The following is a 19,532-nucleotide window of genomic DNA, read 5'->3' on the forward strand; positions in this document are numbered from 1 at the left end:
TTTCCAAACCTGATAACTAGTATTCATTTGCTTAATATGGTGTTCATGATAACATTTTGGAGCACCATTAAAACATTAGTAATTATATATTTTAATTATTTGGTGAGCATAGTTATATATAACCGTATAATACCTTAACGCGGGAATAAATAAAAATTCGCTTAGTAAATTAAATACAATAAGATTCTTATTTGGTGTCTGTAAAATTATTTAACATTGGGACAGCAAATAAATTAAATTATAATTACATTAGATTATTTTTATTTTTTAATCATCAATAATTGTCGACAAAAGATTGAAGTTTGTTGGAAAACCTTGGTAACTCAAACCTTACAAAAAAATATTTAACGTTGATGATTTAATTTTAAAATATAACAATTAATAATTGGGGACTGATTTATTAAACATTTAAAAATTGAAATAAACAAGTTTTAATATATGTAATTAGTAAATTTTAAAATTATAATGTTTATATAAAAAAAATAGAATATACAAGTATTATTATTCAAAAAGGTAATAAGGGTCACGGCCCGCCTAATTCCTTTAATTTATATATATGTCTTCGATAACAATTATTCTTCATGTTAGCAAGTATGTTTAAATTATTTATTCAAAATAAATAAAAGTATATTTTGAATATCTTAAATAGTATTATTTATCAAATATTTAAAATGATATTATATTCTCTTATAGTATTTCTACATTAACACTATAGTCAATATATTATAGAAAAATATAGAACAAAAGCTAAATATATATAATATTTAAAAATATAGAAAATGATGTTTTTTTTTTCAATAATAAGCATAAAATAATTTGATATCCTCAAATTTAATTTTTCAAAAATAATTTATAATAGCATTAATTTTTAATTAGCCGGGAATTATGGATTTTGTGGCTCTGACTATTATTATTGTTCACTTAAAAAAAAAAAAAAAAAGGGGGCTGGTGAGTCAAACTGGAAACTGGGGTATAGGTGGTTTCCAAGTGAAAAACGCGGTTTGAGAGAAGCAACACGGAAAGCGGGTTTATTTCACGTTGTGTTGTGTCAAAATGGTAATTGTGACCCTCTCTTCTTGACTAATGACCAGGATCTTGAATTCCGCATTTCAGACTGACTAATAAACGCAGCAGAGATAGATTCATGGCCGGTACACCAGTCAACCTCCAAAATAGATTCCCTCATGTTAACATCAAACTTGTCTTCAAATTCTATACTACTACTATTACAACTTGTTATTTATTTTTCTTCAAATATATATTATTTTTGTCATGATAAGAGATTATAAGTGTTTTCAATTCATTAAATCAAAAATTAATTTCGCTAACAACATATGATTATCCCCGTAAGTCAAGAAAATTTTGTACCAACATGAATTTTCTCTCCAATTATGTCGTATATGTGAATCCAACGGAATTTTATTTTACTTTCTTAATCCTGTGAGTTAAATTTTAAACATACATCTTAAAGTTTGGACTTAGTTAATTAATTGCATTTTAATCTCTTCGGTACTCTCTAGTTCCTTTTCTAGTGTGAGACTTTTTAAGAAAAAAAACCTGTCTGTCTACCTATCAAATTTAAAGTTCAAGATAATATTTTTTTTTATCAATGTTATTCTTCCTAATTAATTTACACTTTTATCATGAAAGTGAAAGTGAAAAAAAAAAAACTATTGTGAGTAGAACTATTTTTTTTTCTCTTTTCTGATTTGGTACGTAGTTGTAACATTTGGCGGATGATAAGAGATATCATATTTTTGGAACGTGATGTTCATTCCATTTCCATCTTAATTAATTGCGATAGGGATGGTGGCACCTTGGCATATTCAGCTTGTTTCAATATTTGTAGCAGCAGGAAATGGGGCTCTTCAGTATTTTATCAACAACACCTTATTCAAGAATAAATCACAAGGTTCCAAAAGGAAACAGTAATCAATTTCCCAGTTTGTTTGAGGCACTATGTTACTGTGCTTATTACTACAAGGATATATATTTATTTTTTTCATCACATCAAATTTTCTCTTATTCAAAAATACTGTTCTACATATACAATTTTTCAGCACATAATTGAACTAATCTTGCTTGTGGTGTTGCTACAATTAGTTACTAGTCATAGGTCCCTTGATAGCTATGCTTACTTTCACATACAACCTCAATTGATAGATTATTGTGCTCAGTACTGTAGTCTGTAGCATAGTATGCACTATCATGCAATATCTATGCTTTGTTTGCACGGATGCTCCTTGCCTCCCATTGCAATCACATCATCAATTCAAACATGTAAAATTGAAAATATGGAAATTGGATACTCTATCTTTCCATTTTTTTTTCAATTGGATGTTTCTTTCTTTTTATTTCATAATAATTGTTGTGTAAGAATAATAAATTAATTTATCTCATAATAATTATTATTTTAATTTTTTAATGTAAAATTAATTATTATTTTTTATTTATATCTCTTATAATACTAACCATATAGGTTAAAATAACAAAAAATGAATTAATAATGATAAAGATTAATTTTGTAAAATTAATATTCTTTTTCAATTATTTATTAATTTTTTATTTGTGTAAAACAATTTAAGATGACAACTATAATGAAACAGTGAAAGTATCATTTTAGAAAGAGAAGAATTAATAATACAATTTTTAATATATTATTATTAATTAAGATTTATTAGAATTATAAAATTATGAGTAAAATTTAATAAATATAAAAACATATATGTAGAATGTAGAACCTCTTAAATGCTTAACACTAATACTTCAATAGTTCAAATCCCTAACAATAGTTTTGCATGCGTAAAAAATACCAAAGACAAGAGTATCTTGCTGCATAATTAGTAACATTGAGGTTTCATTCAAATAAAAAATAAAAAATAGTAGCATACAGATTGAGTTTCAAATATCATTCCATAATGACTTATTTTAAAGATTTTTTATTTTAATCATACCATAAAATCAACATAAAGGATAATCGAAAATTAAGCGTTGATAAAGACTCTGGAAAAAAAAGCATACATTGAAGAATGTTAGAAACTAATTATGATGAAACTTAGAGCTTGGATTCAGTTGTGATTAAGTACTTCAATTCTTAATTTTCATATAATTACACAAATGTCTACCAATAGCCGTTTATTTTTAGAAACCAGTATATACACACACTTTGGAAGACAAAACACACACACAAACGCGCGTGGGTGTTTAAAATTAATTAATTTTCAAATGTGTAATATCCACGATAAGAAAATCTTAATAAAAAGGAAACTCACTTATGTATTTAAAAAAAAATGAAAAAATACATGATAGCTCTAACTATGAATTTGGTTATTGATAATGATAGGGGGAGATCTAAACCAAGAACCATAATTGAAATCACAAAAATATCGAGAGAGAAAGAAAAAAAAAAAAAAAAACAGCGAAACAAAATCTAATTTTCCAAGTGGCGGCATTCGAGAGTTTCGTCTCTCATGTTTTATAAACATCCAAGGAACTCAAGACATTCTTCAAGAATGGCTTAGAATGGTTATAGAACGGGCAAAAAAAAAAAAACAAGAAAAATGAATTTGGAACGCACGTATAATGTCTATCTATCAATAGATTCCTTCCCAATGCAGAAACTTTAGGACAAGATATATTGTGCCTATAAGAAGATGACTTAAGACAAGCTACAAATTGCAGGCTTCAAAGTTAGTATAGGCATGGTCAAGTTAAAATTAGGCACACAACAAGGCCATATTAAGAGTCCAAAATGCTCATTTCCTTTATATTTCCATTTTCCACACAAGCTCTTAATATTATCAATCTTGTAACAAAAATAAGGGAAATTGAATGAAAACACAATAAACTAATTTAATGATCGACGTCATGTAGCTGAGGTTTTTGAGCAGCAAAGCAAGCATTTTCTCCATATGAAATTTCCTGCTTTCCTTCTTCTTGGCCTTGTTATCTCATAAAACACTCTTCCAGTTCAATAAGAAATTCTGCGGATAAGGATACCATATATGATATCTCTTGAGCAGTCAACAGCAGCCAAAGGATCACGCTTACAAGGCTAAAGTTTTCCAAATTCTACTTTTTAAGGAAACCCAATATATTATTGGAATTAATGCTACTTGTAACTCGCATTTGTTCCAAAATATGAGTAGTATTATTGTTCTTTCCTACCTAATTAGGTCCAATTAATGAAGTGACCGGAATTGTTTTTTCTTTGATAGGAAAATGTTAAAGGTTAGTTTTGTTTTAATGTTAGCAAGAAAGATTTGAACTCATAATTTTTTTTTTAACTATTAGATCAACGTTATAATTTCAAGTGATTAAAATTGTTAGTTTGTAGATATTGTATTAATAATTAATGGATTGATAATTGATATGTAAACTAAACTCTTACATATTCCTTGAAATCGGTCATTCTAATTCTTAATTTACTTTGTAAAGCATTCATTTATTTATTTTTTAAAACATCATTCACTTTTTTTTTCTTTACCTCTTTTCTCCTTTATTAAAAACTAAAACAAATGACTTTTACAAAATCAGAGATTAAATGCAATTTTGAAATAAAAAATTAAAGATTAATGTAAGTAATGATTTAATAAAAATCGGCATTAATTCATTTACGCACATCTGTGCTTGTCTATATGAGTTAATTAAGTTGATGATTAGAATTGATTTCATTCAAATATGATATTGGGAGTTTAACAAGTTTCACGTATATATGCTTCAATTCTTTCATGCTCATCGCATGCAGTTGTGGGAGGACATTTCCCCTTTTATACCATTCTGATATTACTTTTCATTAGTTAACCACAATTAGTTAATTATATACTTTACTTTGAAATACAAACGAAGACCGCCAAACTTTTAATAAAAGAAACACTAGAATTCCTTTTTTATACTTAACGTGCATTGGAAATTAAAGTGCTATTTCAGCATTTGCATTCCATGAAATCCTAAACAGGTAATTGCTTAGGCGAATGAAGCTGCTTAACGGATAAGTTTATTAGGAAAAAAATAATGATTCATTTACAATGATTTTATATTTAATTAATAGGACAGCTATCTTTTTTTAATATAGAAAATAGGATAGTTTTCATTAATAATAACGAATTTTTTTTCCAATAAGATAGGAATGAGAATGATACAGTAAGAATCAAAATTCTAATTAACTTGATTAAGTTTATCAACAATTTATACAATATTATTTTATATTAAATAATTAAATTTCTTGTTCCACACAATTTACATTAATTTTTTTTTTTGTTTTAATCCTTCACCGAAAGAAAAGCTTCATTGGTTTCTTTATTAATCTGGGTTAAGCCAACTAAACTCATCTAAGGGAATAAAGTTCTCTCGTAACACCTTTTTTGTTTTTTCATTCATTCCAATTTGAGACTTTATTTAAAGAAAAAGCTACTTATTATGTAAACCAACATACAGGTGTTGGCACAAGTACCCTTCGTTGATCATAGGATACGAAATCACGTCAACTAAGTAATGTTTAGCAGTAACTATTCCTTAACTAATTAGGACTGAAAAGCAACATATTTTTCAAAAAAATGTAGTGAAAAGTAATTAATTAATCATTTTATACATAAAAATATTCTTTACTAATTAATCATTTATATTATTTGATTAACCATTTCTCCAAATTTGCATGCCTAATTTTCATGATGACTTTTCATAAGATCATAGAAGGCACAAGAAAGTTCTTGTAGCAGCAAGACCCAAGCAACGAAAAAGGAAAATAGTAACATATAATTATAATTATATGTTTTATACTTTGATACTTATAGCAATGATCAATTAACCTAATTAAAGTCAATGTCCACAAACGATTGAGGACTAATCAGGACCAGACTATCGTTTATTTCTTTGAGCAGATGATGTTGGGCACTAGGGCCCAATACGACAGTGCTAAGTATCTTGAAATTATATTATCAAATTGAATATGTCATTGGTATATAAACCGTAGTCATCCAAATTTGATACATAAGAACAAAATCAACGTTTTAGTATGCGAAACAAGTGCTTGCAATGAGAGCGCAACATCTGGGAAGAAAAGAAAGAAAAAAGAAGATTGATACCAGAGGAATTTCAAAATACCTGTTGCATTTGTTTATATATTTATGACCGTTGAATTTCATCAAATTAAAATACGAAACCATGTACTAAAGTCTTGACTATTAGTTTCAACTTTCTACATAGTCATTGAGAATTTGAGATGGCTATATCTATAGTTAAGTTGTTTGACATTTCAAAGCAAAGAGTCTCATGAGTACGGGAATTGAGAAACGGAAGTTGGTTTGTTTCACATTGAATGTTGGGATATAAATGGCCTTTTTTTGGTAGGCATAGATTCCAACCCCAATAAAGCGAATAAATCAAGGTCACCGAAAGAAAAACCATAGAAAAAATAAAACAACCAGGACTGGGAATTTGTTAACACGCGAAACTATAGTCCTATCTCATATGTCAAATTATAAAAATGGTCATAATAACAGAATTTAAAATTTAATGAGGATCTACTAACAATATAAAATAATTATAATTATTAATCAATTACAAATTTTTATTGATAAAAGTTAACATTTTTTTATTGCTAAAAATAAAAAACAATATCAACAAAAGATTTATAATAATTTATACAACCAAACTTTCTCATATATGATAACTATTCTTATAATATATTCTTAATTTTTTAAGGTATAAGTAATGTTTTTCTAAGAGAAGGTACAAGTGATATTAGTTGTACTTTTGTTACACTCACCTTTAAAAGTATAGGTAATATTTTTTTGACTGATTTTTTAAAATATAATTTATAAAATATTTGTTTCGAAAATATTTTTAAAAACAACATCAATAAAATATTTATAATAATTTACACATTCGGTTCAATCAAGTGAATCAAACTTTATCATATATGATGATAATTCTTATAGTATATTCTTAATTGTTTTTAAAGTATAAGTAATGTTTTTGCATAGAAGGTATAAGTGATATTAATTAGTTGTATTTTTTATACACTTGCCTTTAAAAGTATAGGTGATATTTTGACAATGATTTTTTAAAACATTCACATTTAATGTAGCTCTTGATTTGAATGCTTTTTTTTTTAAAAAAAATAAGAGTTAATATATGTTTGTTTAAAATTTAGAAAACATTTTTTTCTGAGATTCAAAACTGAAAACAACAAATCAACTATTCCAACCTTTTATAGAGAAGTGAAAACATAGTAGCACTTCGAGTATTTTTTTTTTTTATTTTCGATACATATTTTTAAAATCTTAAAAATTTAAAAATAAAAACAGAAAATAAACACTCAAACTAAATATCACCTAAACGATGCATTCAAACAAATATGTCAAATTACGAAGATAATCAAATGCAATGGATTAATGCATAAATTCATCTACATGAAAAGCTTTCCAGCAACATAGTAGCATGATCAAGAGCCCATACTCCAGATATTCTTCAACATGTGAATCAATATTCATCAGTACTAGATATTTGTATGTGTGAATCAATATTCGCCTAATCTATCGTGGTAATAGCATTAGGTGATTCATCAACAAAAACTGGAATGGTAACAACCATTCTTGATAATATAGGTATGTGATAACTCTTCATTGAATGTGAATAAATTATAGTGATTAATAAGAAATGCTAGTGTGCAAGTTAACTTAATCATGACAGAGTCGTAGTTTACTAGCCCCTTGTGTGATGACTGCAAGAATCACACCCCATTACAGGTGTAGCTACTCTAAAACTTTAAGTCCAACAAACAATGAAATGATTACCGTCTGTCTCGTTGAAGTTGATATCCATTAAAAATTTCATTATGAAAATTCTAATTTCTCTACTTTGGGTAGGACCGAGACTACACAAGATGTGTGAAATATTATATAAAACACTTGTTTTTTACATCCCTATATGCTAAGTCACATTTCCCATTCTTTCAGGATACAACCAGGGTTGACCTCATCTAATATACATTGTACTTTTTTTTTCACACAATTAAAATAAGAGTAACAATAATAGCAAATCAAAGCAACGTCACACCATCAGGTGTCTCTTCACATTTGTTATTAGTCTCTCAATATCTAAATAAGTATGCATCTAGCAATTAACGAAGATTAGTGATTATTGCAGATCTTGAAGCAAGGTACGTACATTCAAGTTTTTGTATTCAATTTTGTTTTTTATCACCGAAAATTATTTTTTGGAACAACAACATATAACAATTTCAAAAAGTGGTATTCAAAACTGTGTATTTTCTTAAAACATAGTTCCAAAAGTTAATTTTTGAAATTGATATATGTTATTTTATAAATGAAATATATAATTGACAATAAAAGATATAAAGAGTAGGGAGGGCTGTACTTAGTAAACAAAGAGGTGCAAATAACACATTGTTTTTATGAAATGAAATTCTCAAAATTTACGACATTATAAGTTATTGCAACTTTGATTAAAAGTTAAAAAATTAATTTTTTTCACTAATGATTTAATATTTATAAATTATGAAACTTGTTAACTTTTTTAAGAATGAATTATATATATTTTGCTTCTTGAGACATAGGAGTGTTTAACTTTAATGGAAGTTATATATATTGAATGGGTTTTATTTAGTACATTCACTTCTTGCTTTTTGTTTTCACTCTCTAGTTAGAGATGTTATGGATTTTTTTCCCATTTAGTCTGTATTGTAATTTATTTTTTTCGGGATTCAGACTCTCCACAGCAAAAAAAAAAAAAAAAAATAGAATGGAAGTTATATATGTTGAGGAAGAAGAGAAAACAATGGAATTGTTACTTTCGTAAATTATGAACATGCATGTGCATTGAGTTTTCAAGTCGAAAACATATAACTAGCTATATAATACCTAATGCATATTTAACCATGTCCTGTTATTCAAGTTATTGAATTTACTTAAAACGAGTTGAAATTAGTTCATTTAAGTCCTAAAAGTATTGGTATCTTCTTGACGTTAGAGAGAGTGTGTTTTAATCTTAACATGCTAAATAAGTAGAATGACAATAATCTGAACCAACAATCTTACAAATCACATCTCACGTCCCAGATCCTAATTTAGCCCCATAATTTATTAGAAGTCCTTCATGCACCTGTGAATGATATTCTTCCGAGTACACTTGCAGGAATAAGCCAACAAAAAATTACAAAGAGACTTATATCCATAACCTGTGAATGATGTGTTTCCACGACACCACCCGAGTATAATTCAAATGGATTAATATATTGACATTAGTGAGAGGATAAGCCACAAAAAAGCATGAAAAATTCAAATGTCCACAATTTTTCAGCAAAGTCATCTAGGTGCACAACTTAATTTATATCAATCAGATGAGAGAAATATGTGTATTGTGTTTTAATCTCAACATGATAAACATGCCAAACCACAATAATCTGAACCAATGACCTTAAAAGTGACATCTCATTCAACCCCAGAAATTATTATATAGAAGCCCTTCATCAACTTCATCGAAGTCGTTATTTTGTAGTTTGCACAGTAAAAGAAAAATTAACAAAGAGACTAAATCTAATAAACCATTGAAAGATGTGTCTCCAAAGCAATTCAAACGCGCAATGAGTATCCCACCGACCGCTCCACTAACTTTCCATTTTTTTTCATAAAATAAATTAAAAATAATTTTATTTAAAAATAAATAGAATTTTAAAAAAAATAATGAGATTTTTGTAATTAAAAAAATAATAAAAAATAATTTTATTAATTAAAATAATAGTTTTAAAGTAAATAAAATAAGTATATGTTCTTAGGAAATAAAAAGGAAATTTTATTTATTTATTTAGTAGGAAGTAAAATAAAGTTTTTTTTTATAATATAATAAAATAAAATAAAAATAAAGTAAATAATAGGTTGAAAGTATCATAAATATAAATAGAAATATATTATGTCAGTTTTACATGTAGATAAGGTTTTTAGGTTCTCTCTTTCTCTTAAATTCATTTTTTCTTCTCCCTCTCTCAAACTCTTTTCTTCTTTCAGCATATACTCAAATATGTTCCCGTAAAACTATGATTGCGGATTCATTAATCATTGGATCATCGTGAAACTTAAACACCAGGTTCGAAACTCATTTTCGCACATCTCCACTGTTGCGATTTACGAAATAATGTTTATGGTGAAAGAAATATCTCTCGCACAAAGCTCTCTTTTCTCGCAAATCATTTTCGCATATCCCTACTGTTGGGATTTTTGAAATAATGTTTGTGGAGAGATAAATGTCCCTCGCACAGAGACAGTGAAATGGAGACTCTAATCCCTTCTCTTTCTCTCTAACGCTTGGAAATCCTAGCAGTGCAATCAAAGAAAAAACTTGATGAATCTTAGGGAACCGCTAGAGACGTCATTTTCCCTGTCGAACTACACATGTGAGCCCGCTTAGAGGTCAGGGATGAGTTTATCGCAATTGGAGTTTATCGCAATTGTACAAATACATCTCACGCAATAAGTGGTGGAATTACGTAAGTTTCATTTATATAATATGTATATCTATGTTGTTCTTTTTCTCTCTATTAATTAGGAATGTGATAACTCACTTTCTATGTGTTATTTGTATTTGGATCCTATGATAATCTCAAACTTTGTATTCGTGAGAGCAGATGATTAAATGGATAGTTATGGAGAACCTCATGCTAGAGGATGCTGAAACACAATGTTTTGATAGGAGGTGACATTGAAACATGAATTTCTGTATTATTTGCATGATATTTTGAAAATGTTACTTTATGTTATTTCATTGCTTAACTTGTTTTCTTTTATATAAAAAAAATTGAATGGCCTTGTTTTGGGACCAAAGATATTTTCATACCTTTATTTAATAAGATTTTAATTTAGTGATTAACGAGAATATGAACATTTTATCCACGTAAGTTATTTTATGTTTATTGAATAAAATTATTTTTCAATTAATTCTGTAATTTCATGTATGATATTATATAAATATATATGTCAGGATAAAGGATGTCAGAACTCCAAATAAAATAAGTTGGACTCCTCAGAACATGACTTCCATAAAAAAAAGAATTAATTATTTTTTAAAAATAATAGTAAATGAAACTTTTTTATTATAATAAATATTTTAAATGTTTTTTATCTTTAACTTTTTATTAGATATTGGTAGACATGCAAGAAAACTTTTTTTAGTAGTGAAACTAGCTCAAAACTTTTCCTAAGAATCAAATAAACTAATTCTAACACACAATAATCAAGACAAATTGTAAAGAACGTTTTGAGTTAATAATAATTTTTGTGTTTGAATCTTAAAAATATAGCATCTGTTTGGAAATGCATTCACATATTAACGTTAAGTGGATAAAAGATGCAAAAGTTACAACTGATAATTTTTATCTAAAGGTGAAAAATCACATCAAATATATTTTCTGATGTGTAATCCAACACATTGATATATAATTGTGTTAACATAAAAAATATATGTATTCATTTTAATAATTGTTTAAGAGACTAATCTAAATAAGATGAATCAAACTTACATTATATTGTACCGAGTTATTAATGGACTTCTTTGCTTTGAAAGCTGAATATTGGAATATGAATGTGGGCGTTAGGCCGTAGGCGCTTGTCATTCTTCATTTTAGTTAAATTCGAATAATAATTTGATTAACGAGAGTACAACTCTATTTATCAAAATTCGAAACGGGCACATGTCAAGATAGACGTGACTAAGATGAATTTCTAGACTTGCTTGTTGCCTAACAAATTAACTTTACAGAAAAGTTTGTGTCAGAAGATAGAAAGTAATTACAATGAAAAAGGATGACCCCAACGTAAGAAAAATCGACTTTCAACTTCAAAACAAAATTTATTATCCCTTTACAATCTAACTCAAAAATGACATGCATGCGTCATATCCAACGAATCAGTAAACTGCAAAACATGCCAAAGGCCAACAACTTAGCCTTCAAGAATGACAACACAAGGGGATGACCAACCTGATTTTGCGAAAACAAATTCACCAAAATGGTCCCTAATGCAAATACGTATAGTACAGTGAAGCATTAGGGATGATGATCCATTGCTATTCGCTGCCATTGTTGGCTTTGTCCATTATTAAATACGTATAGTACAGTGGCGCATATGATGATGTTAAATTTTTCATTATTTTCCCTATTTTTAAGGCCTCCTTACTGTGTAGTACTATTATATTCTATATTGTATGATAATACTGTACCCCAAAAAAATATATTATATGATAATAATGTGAATCCTTGGATTGTATTTCTAAAAAAAAATCAATACATTTCATTTTTTGGCGGTGCGGTTTTCAAGAGCTGATTAAGGCCAGGGAGGTACATTCGAAAACAAATCAGATTTGGGAGGTACATATGGAAGGAAAGTGAAAAAGAAATCAAAGAAGTTACTATTAAACTACTTAAAATTGTCGACAAGCCACCCAAAAAAACTAATTTATATTTTTTCTTATATCTTTTTCACTACCTACCAATGGTCCGACTAGTCTCTATATAACTTTGCATAAATCTTTCTCTATAACTAACTCTACATATGGCACAAATCAAAGAAATTTTTTTGGGTAGCTTATTGAAAGTTTTACTTTCTTTTTTTTAAGTTCTTCCTTTTCTCTCCATCCTTAAACCTTTTCTTTTCAACTGCTAAGTTAATTTTGTATCTACTTAAGTTTTACTCTATAGAATCCATGTACATTGAGATTGAGAAAGATTTATGTAAAACTTTCAACTAAGCCACCCAAAAAACTAATTTATATATTTTCTTTTCTTGACTAATTATATTGTTTTAGCAGATAAACGTTAGCGATATATTCTTTATTGTGTACACTCTCTTAAAAACATTTTTTTGGTAATAATACTTATAATGTGTTATTAATTACATGATGTTGGATTATCACTTAATTTATATTTTCGACTAATCTTTATATGTCAAGTGTTATTATTTTTTAAAATAAAAAAAATTATTATACAGAAACTAGTCAGACCATTGGTGGGTAGTGATTCAGCCATTCATGACTATATTTAATAATTTATCGTGGCAAACAGGCCTAAACAAATACGGTTGGCTTATACTCTCTTATTGCAATTCTTAAGTTAAACGTCACGTTTCTTCTCCGAATATGTAATTTTCCACAGTCAAAGAGAATAAGTTGAACAATATATCACAATATCAGATTCCATTATTTCTTTTTTGGGGGAATATTATACCTTAACGGCACGACTGTGTGAAGCATCGATTTTGCTGCATATGTTGAGCTACTGAGCTGGAGGAAATATTCATATGGACGAAATTTTCCAAAATTAGAATGTAGATCGATACCGTCGTTTTGTAATTTTGTATGTAAATAAATACGACAAAGAAATCAATATGCGCATAATTGTCATTGAGCTAGCTAGGTGTTATAAAAAAATGTTTTAAGAAGAACTATAATTAATGTGATATATATTGCAGGTTATGTGCGGCAAAGTTAGTTCCTTCAATCCGCTTCTAACCCGTCGATGATAGAGTGAGGTAGTTTAACCTGTTAAGGAAAATAAGTTTAAAAACATAACATACTACATGCTGAATTATAGGTTAGTCCATGAAACAAACTAAAATAATTAAATGAAAGTGAGTTATATATAAAATGACAGGCTAATTCATCACATCGTCTCAAAAAATAAAAAATATATTAAAAATGTCAATTAATCCAACATTACATAAAAAAACATTAAAAATTAGTAAGATATAGATTAAACTCCAATAAGTTACAGCTAAAACCTAATATTAGATTTTTTTTTAAAAGAATAACTAGCAAGTCAACCCGTATTAAAGTAACTCATCTTAAAGATGATGAGTTTACTGGTTGAGCAGGCCCAAATGAACCGAGTTTTTACATGCAATAGATCAACTCACCCCACCAAAACATATAATTTCGTTAATTTTTACATGAATTTTTTATGACGCCATTATTTTTATGATTTATTTGGGTGGGAAGTATTTGCTACTAAAAATAAAGGACTAGATAAAAAAAAAATAGAAGCGTTTATTTATTTTCTTTCTTTTTCTCTTGAATGATGGACTGAATAGTAAGAGAAAATTGTTTAATTATATATTTTTTTTTATCTTCATGTAAGGCAATATTTTTCAAAGTACAATACACCAGAAACAAATGTTATTAAGTGACCTTAGATATTGGTTAAACAACTAAAATATTTTCTCCTAAATGGTGGAAAGATTTTTATTAAGCCGCATAAAATTGTTTTCGTCATAACTTTTTTTACACTCTTCTATTATCTTTATAATAAATATTTTTTTTCTTTTAACTTTTTTACACTCTTCTATTTTTTTTCTTCTGATGGAAATTCAAACCTCAATATGTTACCTTAGAAGAACCATCAATCAACCTTTAACCGTTTAATTATACTTTTAATTTTAGTATTTTAATGACATTTTTTATCCATAAAAAATAAAAACATATACTAAAAAATTTACAATAAATCACACGTCGTACACAATTAAACTGAGTGAAACCTCGTTGATGTTTTAACATTTCACAATGTCTTCAATTGCCATGATGATTTAGTTCATTGTCTTTTTTATATTACGAGAAATTGCAAACAAAAGCGACCAATGCAGATACAATTGCAATGTGAACATTGAAAAGTCCTTCATGTTGTAGCCAAAATTATAGCTGCGAATCAATTTTTTAAAACTTGATACTTAATCATTTATATTTAGTATTATAAATTTTTAATCATTTAAATTATGTAAGTTATCGCAAAAATCTATTTAATTAACATAAAAATTGTGATGTATCATTTATTCAAATCATAAACCTGCATTATTTTTATTGACTATATATACGGGAAAGGAGAAGGTAAAGAGAAAACAAAATTAACTATAAATTGCTCGTAAAAAAAATTAACTGTAAGTTAATTATACATTAAATTATGGAGAAACAATAGTCTATTAAAAAAGTTATTTGTTTTTTTAAAATATTTTCTTATATTAAGCAGCGTAATTATCTACTCATCTTTTCACTTTTTTCTCATTCTATTTTCTTCCTCAATCCATCAAAATGTCACGGATTTTTCATAAATTGTCACACATGTAATAAAAATGTCAATACGTACATAGTAACAAATGACAGAGTTATACTCCCCAGCCTAAAGAAAACTTGTTATATGACAATAAATTAACTAGTTAATAACTGTAAAAGTAAGTTTAGACTTTAGACGCTGGACTTACAAAACAGATGCAATTAATACACCATTTACTATAATTAATTAACAAGTTACTCCTCTTCTTCATTCCTTAAAATATTTTCCAGTAAGAATATTAATTCTTCAATCAGGATTAGCGTTCCCCAGATCTTAGAAAGCGTAAAGTGAAGCTCCAAAATCTGAACTATATATATACTAGTATGTAATCAAGACGAAGAGACATACATACGTATATACATATCTCGCTAGCCATTCATCATCTCCCACAAAGATAATGTGACAAATTATAATTAGTTGGCTAGTGTTTCTATATAAACGACTTCAACTTAATTACATAAAGACGCAACCTAATAATTTTCGTTTCCCTGTAAATAACCCCATTAATTACAAGTTCGTCAAAAACCAAACCATCAATAAAAGAGGGAGAGGGGAAGAAAAAAATAAAATTTTCATAGAGTAAAACAAATGGAAGGATATAAGGAACTTGGGTTGAGTCTCCTTATACTTTATCTTCCAATATAATTACATATATAAAAGAACATAGCGAGAAAAAAGAAAAAAAAAAGTTAATTTACATGAAGATGGTTCTGGGGCGATGATCTGATCCAAAGCGAGAAGGGTAGGTAGACAAGTTAACCCCAACGGGGATTGCAAAAGTGCTTTCCATGAAAAGACGTTGCTGAAAGGTTTCAATGGTGGACCCAGCTTCGACCAGATCCTTAACGATGTTTCGGTACTGTTCCTTAAGCCTCTTCAGCATGCGAACATATTGCAACTTTAGCCACCTTAAACGCATCCTCCGAAACATCCTAAGTATCCCCGAAATTCGCCGCCGTGGCTTCTTCCCGCCTAGCCGCACCGTCTGCACCTTCCTCCGCCGGAGCAGTGGGACCCTCCGCCGGAGCTGCCACGGAAACATCGAGGGTTGGTGTTGATTTGGTTCTTGGTGATCCACAGCCATGGTAAGAGCATGTAGATGAAGAGAATAAGGGAGAGAAAGCGCAGAAGTTAAGTTACGATTTTTTACAACACAAAAGGTGTTTATAAATGGGAACCATAAAATTTGTACTACCCGGTGATGTGAGTGACATTGATAGACTCAAGGGTTGACGTAAATAATACCAACGCATCTTTGGGGAAACCAAAGTTATTCAAAGCAGTACTTTCATAAACTCATTATTTTATTACTAAAATGAAAAATTGTTACTAATATTTGAGTAATAATAGAATTTGTCATTACAATTTACACCTACTTTTTTTTTGTGTGCGTGTAAATCATTACAGTACATGCATTTATAACAAAAAGAACAAAATAAACAAAATTTCATGAATCTGGTTATCAATCCATCAAATATTTTTCTTATGTAACAGCATATGTCAATTTATTTATTTATTTTTATATACGGGTTTTGGGGAAGATCGAGGTTAATGATCGATTGTAAGTTTAATAATGAAAGAGGGTCACGCAAGTTTTAATTTAAGGACTTATAATAATTGAGGCATCGACGAATAATGGCCAGCAGGATTTGCCATGTTGCTATAAACAAAAATTGAACAGGAAATAAATAAGTTGTGGCATTTTAAGATTAAGACATATAAACTTCAATGATAACTTATAATAATACTTACAAATAACATTAGACATGCTGGGCTAGTTAGTAGAAGTCATTTTCAAAGGTCTTATAATCTTATCTAAGCCAATCCTTATTGTCGATTACTTTAAATACTGCTTACGTTTTTGCATGCTTAAAAGAACTTTATATTTGTAAAAGACGAGCATGTTTTGTGAAGTCATTAGGAATATGTACTTATTGATGAAGAATTTGATTATTTAATACGAGATGAAAATCATTGACTAAACTGGTGCATGTTTAACTAATTTACCCGCTTCAGAATCATTGAATAGCATGTGTATATAGATGATCTTAAAGAAGCCTTTGCTTGTGACTGTAGCATTTCTAGTTTTGGGGTGGTGGTAAGGGTAGGGGGGTGGGTATGGCAGACACCATAGCAAGAAGCGGAGAAAGGTATTGGCGTTTTGGGTTTGGGATTTGGAAGGACGTTAGAGTATAGTGTAGAGGGTGCACATGGCCACTAAATTTTTTCTTGCGTGTAACAGGTTGCATAAACACAAGCAGGTGGCGTGCATAGTCTTGTCACATGGATGTCGCTTCCATTGCGCAACATCCTAATAATAGGATGACTTAATTCTAGCTGCATTCTGCATGTTTTATCATGTTATTTTATTTCTATCAAATGCGCGTCACACCTTTTTTTCATCTAACAATTCTTTTAAAAAGAAACTATTTCTCTTCAAAACATTTTTACGGTGATACATTCTTTTTTTTAAAAAAAATACTCAAATAAAATTTCAAAAATACATCTATGATATAAAAAACATGTAAATATGTCTAAAGTATAGTATATATTGTTAGTTAGTAATTAATGTGTTAAAATCAATATTGGATCGTTTAAATAATATTTATCTTTCCAGATTAATTAATCCTTTCTTCTTATGAACGGAAGGTTTAAGATAAAAAAATATCGTTAATTAAATTCAAATAGATAATGAGTTAGTAATAAAAAAAAAATAGCTAATGAGTTTTTTTTGGACTTTCTCAATTATTAAATTCAAATCATTAATTAGTACTTAATATTTAAAAACAATATAACAAGTTAGCATAAAATAAACCTTTAGAAATATTGTTTAAAAATGACTTAATATTGACTTATGTAAATATTAATTTAGAATATTTATTACAATACAAAACATTTTAATCAAGTCATAATTTTCATATTAAAAATTAATTATACTATTTATAACATATCTTAATTAATTAATATTTTAAAGTTCAGTAGTTGCGTATTTAAAATAGTTTAAAAGGGTATGTCAAAAACCAAAAGTATGTTTCTTATTCATTTTTGTCCGAGAGTGTGTTTAAACTTTAAAGGCTGAGTCAATTGCTTATCTTATTGAAACCTAGATTATTTTGGTCCAAGAGAGGGCCTACGTGGGTCCAGAGAAGTCCACAAAGGATCCCTGTTCAAACGAATGGGAAGGGAAAGGGGAAATAGGAACGGGCCAGAACATTATCTAGAGATAAAAACTCAGTCTCCAACCATCTTTGTAATGTCTATGATTTCTATTTTGCTTCTCGCCTATAATGTTTGGATAAAATTTTGAGTGACATGAATTTTGTGAAGTAACTAGTATTAACTTTTGCATCAAAATAAGAGTTGGACGTGAAAATCAAACAATTCGGGCGTTTCCAACACCATTCCAAACGCGCATATAGTTGATATTTAATTAGGTGAGCATCCTTTGCAATTCCTATAAACACATCAGCAGCATGTTTGTTTCTTGTTTCCAAATCTACATGTTCTTAGGGCAGACAATACTGTGTGGGAGTTTCATAGGCATGGTCCCTAGCTACTCCCTAGAATCCAGAGTTTGATACAGTAGTAGTAACTGACACCTTGTAAATTTTCCTATCTCACTCATTGATCTTAAGCTCAACTCCAATTAGACTTTGTTCTTTCACTTTATATCATATAAGCAATTCATGTAACAATTTACAGATTATTGGAGAGTAATTAATAATGGTAGTGTATTTGGATTAGGTCCACTTTACACATGGACAAAAACAAAATCATTTTTCTCATAATCAATTCCAATTTCAAAGCAATAAATAGTTATTTTCACTTTTATTTTTATTTTTTATCATGATTTTAGAAGTCAAAATTAATTTTGGTAGTGTTAACTCGTTGGTAAATGTACCAATTTGTCATAAGCAATAAAGTTAAAATGAAAGTCCAAGGAGAGATTTGTTTATACTTAAGTGATGCAAACTCAATTATTAAGCAATTAAAAGACAAAGAAAAGATAAAGAATGGTAAGTGTAAAAATTAGAGTAAAGGAAAAAGAAAAAGATAACAAGAAAAATAAACAATAATTTAAATACAAAAAGATGAAGTGAGAATGTGATAATGTTGGGACCTAACATGCCAAAACTACTTGTAATGTAATGTTAATAATTTTCTCTATCTAATGAAATTCATGTTTCCACCAACATCTACCAAGATACTCTATCTTTAGTTTCTTTCCCGCACAAAAAGTTTAGTTTATTTATCCTTTTTCCCCAAATTTCTTTATAGAGATAAAAATAAAAAATCGCATTAAGATAAGATATGCAAAATTTGTGCAAAACAAATATCAATCTATTTCTAGCAATGAATTATTTAAATACTCTTCTCCAGTTCTTTAGACAATAATCATTTTTCAATACATTACCCTCTAAAC

At 28.3% G+C, this 19,532-nt stretch overlaps 1 protein-coding gene across 1 annotated transcript; it reads right to left on the minus strand.

Moving 5' to 3' along the window:
- Window positions 1-15,665: 15,665 nt before the first annotated feature.
- Window positions 15,666-16,427, minus strand: LOC102663438 (uncharacterized). Its single transcript, XM_006583098.4, has one exon. It carries the CDS (start codon window positions 16,191-16,193, stop codon window positions 15,804-15,806), a length of 390 nt encoding a protein of 129 aa, XP_006583161.1. The 5' UTR covers window positions 16,194-16,427; the 3' UTR covers window positions 15,666-15,803.
- Between the last annotated feature and the right edge of the window lie 3,105 nt (window positions 16,428-19,532).

Source organism: Glycine max, chromosome 7, assembly GCF_000004515.6.
Source record: "Glycine max cultivar Williams 82 chromosome 7, Glycine_max_v4.0, whole genome shotgun sequence".
Lineage (NCBI taxonomy): Eukaryota > Viridiplantae > Streptophyta > Magnoliopsida > Fabales > Fabaceae > Glycine > Glycine max.

Coding starts and splice junctions, on each gene's coding strand:
- LOC102663438 (XM_006583098.4), bottom strand. CDS start 16,193: ATGGCTGTGGATCACCAAGAACCAAATCAACACCAACCCTCGATGTTT.